The sequence below is a fragment of the Echinops telfairi genome, unplaced genomic scaffold (genome assembly GCF_000313985.2).
Source record: "Echinops telfairi isolate 266 unplaced genomic scaffold, ASM31398v2 ScPeMD7_2291;HRSCAF=2852, whole genome shotgun sequence".
Taxonomy (NCBI): domain Eukaryota; kingdom Metazoa; phylum Chordata; class Mammalia; order Afrosoricida; family Tenrecidae; genus Echinops; species Echinops telfairi.
This window is the reverse complement of record NW_022106189.1, coordinates 21,525,599-21,535,672: the sequence shown is the minus strand read 5'-3', so window position 1 is coordinate 21,535,672 and position 10,074 is coordinate 21,525,599. Positions and strand designations below refer to the sequence as shown.

The 10,074-nt window shown below is 48.3% G+C and overlaps 1 protein-coding gene and 1 non-coding gene across 2 annotated transcripts in view; one reads left to right on the top strand and one right to left on the bottom strand.

Annotated features, from left to right (window-relative positions):
• Window positions 1–2,408: 2,408 nt before the first annotated feature.
• On the bottom strand, window positions 2,409–2,582 carry LOC115870768. Its single transcript, XR_004046900.1, has one exon. It is a non-coding gene; the product is annotated as a small nucleolar RNA SNORA81 (small nucleolar RNA).
• A 1,524-nt stretch (window positions 2,583–4,106) lies between these two features.
• The window catches only part of LOC101652615 (lysosomal protective protein-like), a 27,016-nt gene continuing 21,048 nt past the window's right edge, over window positions 4,107–10,074 (top strand). The window contains exons 1-2 of the mRNA XM_030886590.2: window positions 4,107–4,288; window positions 6,094–6,160. Of these exons, the coding sequence (XP_030742450.1) occupies window positions 4,107–4,288; window positions 6,094–6,160 (249 nt within the window). The remainder of the gene's footprint in view (window positions 4,289–6,093; window positions 6,161–10,074) is intronic.

Genomic DNA, 10,074 nt, shown 5'->3' with positions numbered 1-10,074 from the left:
AGTAAGGGGACAGTGTGACATATGCTATTGTCATTTGCCCAGACCCCTCTGTGTCCCATTAGCTCCCAAATAATATTTTTATTGACATATCTTACTAATTCCAATCTATCCCTTTCCTTCCCATACAGTTCTGCTGTTCAATCCCATTGGATGGGCTATACAATCATCAATGCCATCAACTCCCTTCTCCCGCCTCCCTCCCCCACCTCTCTCACTTCCTGTGTCAGTGTCTGTTCTTGAGGGGTCATCTATCTTTTTGTTGTTGTTGTTATCTTTAAAACTGTCTTATTGGCATATAATCCACAAGTCATGCCATTCTGTAGTTCAATCACATCAAGGAGAGTTGTACAGCCATCTCCACGATCAGTTTCAGAATACTTTCTTCATTCTTACACTCATTATTAAGTCCCAAGTTTTCCCCAACCCGCCCTCCCATACCCTCAAGGAACCATTCATCCAGTTACTGTTTCTGTACATCTATCAATCCTGGATTTCATACACAGAAAACTTTGAAACAAGCCTACGAAAAAGCTAACAATAACAAAGTAAAACAGAAACCCCAATCAAAAAGAACATACTAAAATTTAGTCCAAATTTAAACTGGATCAAAAGGGAGATCAAATGATAAAGGTGTTAAAATTTAACCTAATGGCATCTGCAGTGATTCACTTTCCAGTGCCCTCTGCATGATAGCAAGGCTGTTGACATCTCTGCTCTGTGGCCAGAGGGGATTCACCAGAGCCTTGATCCATGTGCGGACCCTGTAACAAACTTTTAAATTTTTGAACAGTTTTAGCTTTACCGTCACTTCTATTTGTATTTCCCCTTTACCATTGCAAACCACTTTAAAAAAAAATCATTTTATTAGGGACTCATACAACTCTTATCACAATCCATACATACATCCATTGTGTCAAGCACATTTGTACGTATGTTGCCATCATCATTTTCAAAACATTTTCTTTCTACTTGAGCCCTTGATATCAGCTTCTCATTTTTCTCTCCCTACCCCATGAACCCTTGATAATTTATAATTATTTTTTCCTGTCTTACACTATCCAATGTCTCCCTTCACCCACTTTTCTGTTGTTCATCCCCCTGGGAAGAGGTTATAGATAGGTCATTGTGATCGGTTCCCCCTTTCTCCCCCTACCTTTCTCTTCCTCTTCTGGTATGGCTATTTTCAATACTGGTCCTGCTGGGTTTATCTGTTCTGGATTTCCTGTGTTTCCAGCTCTTATCTGTACCCGTATACATGCTCTGGTCTAGCTAGATTTGTAAGGTCGAATTGGGGTCATGATAGTGGAGGGAAGAAGCATTAAAGAATGAGAGGAAAGTTGTATGTTTCATCGGTGCTATCCTGCACCTTGTCTGACTCCTCTCCTCCACTTGACCCTTCTGTAAGGGGATGTCTGATTGCCTACAGATGAGCTTTGGGTCTCCACTCCGCACTCCCCCTTATTCACAATGATATGATTTTTTTTCTGGGTCTTTGATGCCTGTTACTGGATCCCATCAACACCTCATGATCACACAGGCCAGCTTCTTCCATGTGGGCTTTGTTGCTTCTCAGCTAGATGGCCTCTTGTTTATCTTCAAAGCTTTAAGACCCAAGATGCTATATCTTTTGATAGCCAGGCACCATCAGCTTTCTTCACTACATTTGCTTATATACCTGTTTTGTCTTCAGTGATCGTGTCGGGAAAGTGAGCATCATGGAATGCTAGTTCCCTTTGGTATCCCTCTTGGCTTGGCTTTCTTTTTTTCCTTGTCATTTTTATTTTCCATTTTTTGTCCTTTTCAGGATGGACTAACTTCACGCAGCCTAATGTTCTCCAGGTCCATTCTCACCACAAGGTGCTTCGTGGTTTCACCCCCCGGGGTTTCGTGGGTGGATTATCTCCCATGGTGTGCATGACTAGGGTTTCTTTGTCCATCCTTCTACCGATGGGCATGGAGGGGGTTTCCATCGTCTTGCTCTTGTGCACAGGGCCATGGTGAACACGGGCATGTGTGTGTGTCTGCTCCTGTTTTGATCTTGGAAACCCACAGGGAGGTGGGGGTGGGGGGAAATCAGCTATGAGTCGGCATTGACTCAATGGCAGTGATTTGGGTTTTGAATTATCAGCTTTAAATGTTTAAAGGCCATCTCTTGTAGACATTATATTGATTTTTTTTTTTAATGGGAGAACAGTTAGATCCACAAGGAAAGTGGATGAGAGCCATGGAAGTGGCTGTGTGTGTGTGTGTGTGTGTGTGTTTTGCTTGGTGGGAGCATTCCTTAACCTGGTGTTTCTCCACAAACTCACTCATTAGCTATGTTCATTCTCTCGTTGAACACACAGGGCCGCATGTGTCGGGTCGACCACTACCAACAACTGATGAAGCTCTTTTTTTTTCCCTAATAGACTTATCACATCAAATCTTAAGACGAAAGACATTGGACATTAAGAAAGAGGTCCGCCCCAGTCTTTCCAGACCAGGTGCAGTTTCACTTTTCTTCCTGTGTGTATTCTGCTAGCATACACACAAGACAGTGCCCCAGTTTCTGTAATTTTAGCACAGTGCTTATACAAGAAGGACCAATGAAGCTCTTTATGTAAACGTTCATCCCCATGAGCTCTAGTTGCTACGCCTTTCTAACCTATCTCTCACTCCATGTTCCCAGAATCCACCCACTGTGTTCGGCCTGCTTCCTTGATCAGGAGCCGGGTGGCCACAGATGCCATTTGGCTGTCAGAGAAAGAATCCGAAGTCCATTCCCAACAGAAGCTCCTTGAAGAAACCGAGGCCCCAAGAGGGGAAGGAGCTTGCCCGAGGCCCTAAAGTGAGCCCGCAGCCAAGGCAAACTGAAGCCCAGGACTATGGCTCCCAGGCCAGGAGTCGTTTGGTACCTGCCAGCTCAAGGCCAACTTCAACTACCTAGCTAGCCGTATCAAAGTCAAAGAACGTTCTCTTCCACCTCACAGCACAGACAGAAAAACAGTCCAGAAGGATGGTTGACGTCAGTATGCAAAGGCCAATGATAAAGCTTCCAGAAAGCGACATGGGAGAATAATCCACTGCTTTGAGGTAGGCAAACACTGTAAAAATAGAAAGCACTAATCAAAAAGAAAAACATTGATAAATTGAGCTGTTCAAGCTAAGAACGCTAACATTCACCAAAAGATACCATGAAGAGAGAGAACGAGGTTCCTTATAGCACTGTTTGCAGTAGTTAGATGGTGGAAACAGCCAAGCTGCCCATCAACAGAGGAGTGGATCAGCAAAACGTGGTCTGGAGCAGTGTTTCCCAAAGTGGGTGACACTGACCCAATGTGGGGGGCTGCGCTGGAATGACTGGGGCCAGGGCCACTACAAATGCAGTAACCTACCTTGCTCCTGGATTAAGGGCAACAGTACAGAAATCTTTCATTGTCAGGGGGGTAATTGCTGAGTAATTTTTTTTCCTGAGAAGGGGACAGTAAGTCTAGGCCATTTGGGGACCTCTGGTCTATACATATGATGGAATTTACTGGACTGTAAAGAAAAATGAAACTCTGATGTACCTAGGGGTGGGTGGGAGGGGAGGTAAGAGGGAGCTGATGTCAAAGAGCTCAAGAAGGAAGCGAATGTTCTGAAACTGATGGTGGTAGCAATTGTACGATGTTGCTTGATGTCATTGAACTGTGGAACCATATGGTACTAGAATCTGCTCCCAATAAAATGAGTTGGGAAAATCAATTAATTAATCAATAAAGGGGCTACTTAAGAAAAGAAAACACTATGGAGTGAACTAAGTCATAAGGGTAAAGATTATATGACCCTACTTATTTGAAATACCTGGAGTTGGCAAATGTATAGAGACCCAAGATTACCAGTGGTTATCTGGGACAGGAGGGGGGGAAGGAGGGCCTATTGCTGAGGGGGCACTGGGGTTCTGTTAAGTGTGAAGCAAAAGATTGGGAATCTTGATGGCATTCACTGTGAGTGTTTACTCTCCTGGCGGCCTTCCCTAAGCTGCCCCAGAATGGCCAGTTATCGTTGGTCATCACCAGGGCAAATAGTCCCAGGCTTATAAAGGTCTGGGGAGCCCTGCTGGGAGCATTGCAGCACTTCATTCCAGCATGTCTGTGGCCACGGGCCTGCCCAAGATCCTCTTCACCCTCTCCTGCTTGTGCCTTGGCCTGGGCTCCGGCCAGTACGCCCCGGACCTCATCACCTCTTTACCTGGCCTCTCTACAGAGCCCAACTTCCTACAATGGTCAGGCTACCTCCAGGCTGGCGAGGGCAAATACTTCCACTACTGGTGAGCAGCTAAGGGTGGGGGGTTCACTCTAGGAGGGTGGTGAAAGCCAACAGAGATTACTGATTCCCCAAAGCCCACAGCACCTTCCACTTGGCCAGAGAGGTGGGAGCTTTGTCACTTGGTCCCAAGTAGGTTACTTGGGGGTCCAGATCACCATCGAAGGTGGGTCTCCCACCTACTGACCTGCTGCTAGGTAGCCTCAGGGGCCCAAACAAGAACTTCAAAGCCAGTGAAGCTAAGTCATGGCCATAGGTTCTTAAATTCCAGCTCACGGAGAATGAGACAAATAAATAAGAACAGTGTGTGTCAGTAAACCCATTGGTGTTGAGTAGATTCTGACTCAGAGTAACGCACAGGTCTGACTCATGACTTCTATGACTCAGAGCCTTCAGCAGGACATATCATTGTGATCTAGAGGTTCTAAGAGATCCTTAGGAGCCCTGGTGGTGTAGTGGGTTATGTGATGGGCTGCTAGCCATCAGGTCCGCAGTTTGAAACCACTAGCTACTCCAAAGGTGGAAAAAAATGAGGCTTTCTACTCCCATAATGAAGTACAGTCTTGGAAACTCAGGGACAGCTCTGCTCTGTCCCATAGGGTCACTGTGAGTTGAATCTATTCAAATCTGGGAACCTATTCTATTCAGTGAGTTTGATTTGGAAGACATCGTTCTCCCAAGGAGTGACTGGTGGGTTTGAACCATTGACTTTGCAATTAGCAGCCCAACACCTAACCCACAACAGCACCAAAGCTGCTTATGTGTGAGCTGAAAGAAGCCCTGGCGGCACCTGGTTAAAGCACTTGGCTGCTCACTGAAAGGCCAGTGGTTCAAGCCCAGGAGCCGCTCTGTGAGAGAGAAGGGTGGTGGTCCACTTCCTCAACGACTCACAGCCTTGGAAACTCTGTCCTCAAGGCTCACTGTGAGCTGGAGCCAACCTGACAGCAATGGTTTGGGTTTTCAGTTTTAGGAGGTAAGTAGCCGTTCTTTCTCGGAAAAGACTGCCTTTTGTTATGTGCTGCCGAGTTTTTAATCTTCGAATTACTTTCCTTTGCAGAAGATCATTGAGACTGTTTCATGACAACAGTAGAAAGGAGTCTATTTGAAAAGTAAAATGCTTGCGCTCGCAAAATAAATATTGCAACTCTCTTTATAGAACCCTCAACCCAACTTTCCTTCTGGGGGGTTGGGGGCAGTGGGAAAGTTCAAAAATGTATTTATCCATGAAATCCTGACATTTGCGAACCTGCCCTAATTGAACCCCGTTTTACCATGGAGAGGGCTCCAGGGCTTAGTGCAGGAAGGTGACTTACTGGGCCATGAGCAGGGGCCACCGGCAAAAGTGGCATACGGGAGCCAGGCCCGCAGCCTCCCAGGCCAAGGCTTGGTCTCCTGTGCCAACCTGCGGTTTCCCTGTGGGGCCTCTGTCTCCTCACATTTCCCTGGTGCTCATTCGAGGTAGCCGGGCAGGCCAGAGAGACACCTAGGATTCCCCTCTGTCCTTTTCCCCAAAAGAACAGAGACTGGACAGGGACCAGACTTCAGAGAAGACACAGGCAGAACTAGTGTGTTCCCTTCCATTCACCATTTCCACAGGCCCTCCAGCCCCACCCCACCAGTCCCTGCAAGCAGGCTGTGGCCATGGGCAAAGGGCTCAAGGAGGCATTGCCAGGAGGGACCGTGGGGGGACCAGTATGGGCGAGGCTCTCCACAGTCCCAGGAGGCAACCACGCAGGCACCCATGGGCCCTGCGGCTCCTGCACACTCAGGTGTGGCCAGTACTTAATTGCTGCCATCATCTGCGTTTAGGTGTGGCCATTCACTGAGGAGGTCCCCGAGAGGAGCAAATGGTTTGCATTCCGCTACTAACCTCAAGGTTGGCAGTTCAAAGCCCCCCACCCCCACCCCGTGTGTACATGCCAAAAGAACCTCACATGACTCTGTAGTTTGCCAACCTCTGCGCTAGTAGGTAGACAATAACTTAAGAAAAGGGGAAGATCGTATGCTTCAAGAGGGAGAAAAGAAATCAAAGAGGTGTGTGTGTGTGTGTGTGTGTGTGTGTGTGTGTGTGTGTGTGTGTTAGGGCTAGCAATTAAGAGGTTTGATAAGTGGCTTAAGCCATTGACTATAAAACTGATTATCTTAAATGTAAACTCTCACTTAATTCACAATAAAAAGTTAGGGGGGGAAGCCCCCCCCCCAGTAGCACCTCAGAACACAGGTCTAGAGATCCACTTCTAGAAGGTCACAGCCTAGTGGTTCTCAACCTTCCTCATGCCGCGACCCTTTCATACAGTTCTTCGCGTTGTGGTGACTCCCCAACCATAAAATTACTTTTGTTGCTATTTTCATCACTATCGTTTTGCTACTGTTGTGAATCGGGCGACCCCTGTGAAAGGGTCATTTAAACCCCCCAAAGGGGTCGCGACCCACAGGTTGAGAACCACTGGCCTAGACCCTGTGGGACCCTCTAGTGGCCAAGACATACACTTGGCATTTTGAAACCAGGAGACAAGCAGGGGGTGAGGCCAGAGGTGATGTCGCTCAAAACCAAACTCATAGCCATCAAGTCGGTTCTGACTCATCATGACCTGACAGGACAGGGCAGAAGTGCCCTGGTGAGTTTCTGAGACTGTAACTCTTTAGGGTAATAGAAAGCCTCTCTTTCTCCTGGGGAGCAGCTGGTGGTTTTGAACTGCTGGACTTGTGGTTAGCAGCCCCTTGGGAAACCAGGATGGTACCAGGAGGGCCGTCTCTAGGTGATAGCAATCCTGGGGCTGTGGAGAACACAGGGAAATGGAAGGAAGGAGCACGCACCCCAAGCTGTCATCTCATTCTCAGGATCGCCAGGCTGGCTATCGTCTGTTTTACGTGCTGTTTCTGGTCAATGAGATGGCTCTCAGGGCGGAACAGAGGGGATTTTTTTGGTTTTGTTTTAAGTTTTCTGGCGTGCAGGCTCAGGGTTGAACTGTGGATAATGTATCCAGATAGTACTTCCAAGATTTGCCTGCCATTCCAAAAGCAGAAATGGATATCACCTCGGGCACTTGATAAGCATAAGAAATCCCAGGTCCCTCCCAGATCAGCATATCCTAGATGGGTCCTGGAATCTGAGCCCTTTAAGAGGAAATTCCAGGAATTTCCAGGAAATTCGTTCTTGTTCTGGGGAAAGTTTGAAACACTGAATGGTGGCATTCTTAGCCACGCCCAAGAGAGACATCTTCTGACTGTAGCTTAGAAGATAAAGGGAGACTTCCATCAGCTGCAGCTGAAATCTGAGCCTGGGACCAGCAGTCCACCTGTGTAAGCCTCTCTACCCAGTCCTATAGGGTCGCTATGAGTCAACTAAATGGTGGTGAGTTATAGTCAGGCAAGCCCCCGCTCTGCCCTCCATCCCCACACAGAGGCTGATGGATGACCTTACCTTTCTATTGTGGGTGAAATTGTGTGGGGCTCCCTGACCCCACAAAATGTTCAAGTCAAACCCTTCTTACTTGTGAATATAACCTTGTGTGGAAATAGGGTCTCCTGAAGCTCTTATCCGTTAGCATTAGGTCCTACTCGTATAGATGGCATTGAAATGCAACCTGAGTGGTGTCCTGTGGAAGGAGGAGAAGAGACTCACAGTCAAGGCAGTCTATGCTGATGAGGCAGAGCTTGGAGTGATTGGCAGGTCAAGGAAAGCCAAGGATCCCTGGCTGTCACCACAGCTAGGAGACAGGCATGGAACAGATGCTCCCTCAGAAGGAACCCACTTGGCAATGCCTTGGCTTTGGACTCTTCATCCCCAGCAGGATGAGGCAGTGCACATCTGTCCTTGTAACGCCTGTGAACAGAAGCACCGCCTGCCCCCAGAGGTCAGGGTGATTTCTCTCCAGTCTCATGTCCCCACCATAGTGCCAGAAAGTTCTCTACAACTGACTCTAATCTTCCAGCTGCAAGCTCTCCCCTCTGTTCCCAATGCACCCCAGGACCCTGAAATCCAACTCAGGATGACCTAGGCCAGCACCCTCTCCTATCTGCCCTTCTGTGGTCCTTTCCCTCTCTGACAGCTTAGACTGTCCTCTGTTTTTCCCTTGGGCGGCTAACCATCAGGGCATCAGTTGGAAACCGCCAGCCATTCTGAAGGAGAAAGAGGAGGCTTTCTATTCCCGAGAAGAGTTATGTGGCAGTTACATCATCTCCTGTCAACTTGCGAAGGGGTGGAGTCTAGCCGTCAATCAGGTCATAGTCAATGAGGCCTCTGTGTGGGCATGACCTTCTCCTGAGGATTCTAGGAACTCCTGTCTTCCTCCCTGGAGGCGGGACACACACTCTCTCCCTGTGAGACATTCCTGTTGACAAGTCAGATGGAGCTGCACTGATGGAGCCAGAGTCCTGGAGCTGGTGGAGCCACGTGGAGACCCACACCAGTGCTGAGATGCTTCTACCACCACTGGATCCACAAGACCTCCCACTCACTGGCCTGTGATCTTCCTGCATTTGGCGTCATTGCATGTGTTGTGTGAGTCTGAAGAGGAATTTATAGACTGGTATCTGACACATGGGTTAATATCGGGCTTATGGACTTGATCTGGACTGGGCTGGGATGTTCTCTTAATATACATTTACTCTTTGATATAAAGCTTTCTCGTACACATATAAGTCTTCCTGGGTTTGTTTCTCTAGTCAACCTGGACTAACACACGTTACAATCTCGGAAACCCACAAGGACAGTTCTGTTCTGTCCCAGGGGGTCGTTCTGCATTGGAATCAACTAGATGACAGTGAGCAAGTCCTTTCTTTTCTACTTCCTTATCCCAAGGTTGTCCATTGAAGTCCTTCTTCGTGTGCTTATGTTTGAAAAAAAGAGAAATCGGTTAAAAACTGAACCCCATAACATCTAGATCTCCAGCATTCCTGAGAAACGACAACGCCTGGCAGCATGGAGCCTGGTCCCTGCCTGGTAACCACCGGCTCTGGGTTCACGACAGCGCCATCCCAGCAGGCAGCTCCCCTCATGTTTGTTTCTGGCCTCACCCCTGAGTTCACCCGGGATTTCCACCTCCCTGGGGAGTCAGCAGTTGGAAAACACCTGCCGTTCCTTGGGAGAGAGATGAGGATTCTATTCCCGTGAAGTTTTAAAGTCTCAGAAACCCCAACGGCAGTTCTACTCTGTCCTGTAGAATCGCTATGAATGTGAACTGGCTGGTTGGCAGTGAGCTGGGTTTTGTTTTGTTCTTGGAGCGCTGGATGAAGGAGCCCCTGCAGCATAGTGGTTAGGCTCTCACATGCTAACCAAAAGGTTGGCAGTTCGAACCCACCAGCCGCTCCATGGGAGAAAAACATCGCAGGCTCCTTCCTTAAAGATCACAGTCTTGGGAATGCTCTGAATTGGTTCTAGTCTGTCCACTAGGCTCACTATGAATCGGAATCGCCTGGAGAGCCGTGGGTCTGGCTTTTGGGGACCACTCCTTCTCTTCACTCTTTGCCCACCCTCATCAAGCAGGAGGTCAGGAAAGACTCACTGTTCCTTCAAACTCTGCTCACAGTGCAAACTCACAGCTGCTCTCTCCAAGTCAAGGCCTCAGTTTCCCTTGCTCTACAGGGTAGGTGTGTGGGGTTGGAACAGATGAGTGCGGAGGTCTTTTTGATGCAGAGACTCTGTGGCTCCCGCCGGGGCTTACCACTAACAGCCCTGTCCACACCACCTTTCCCATGCTCACCCTCCCCCATATGGTTGATGGGGCTGATGCCAGGCCAAGAAACAGCTGCAGAGACCAAGGCAGCTGGAGTCCTCAGTGAAGGGCC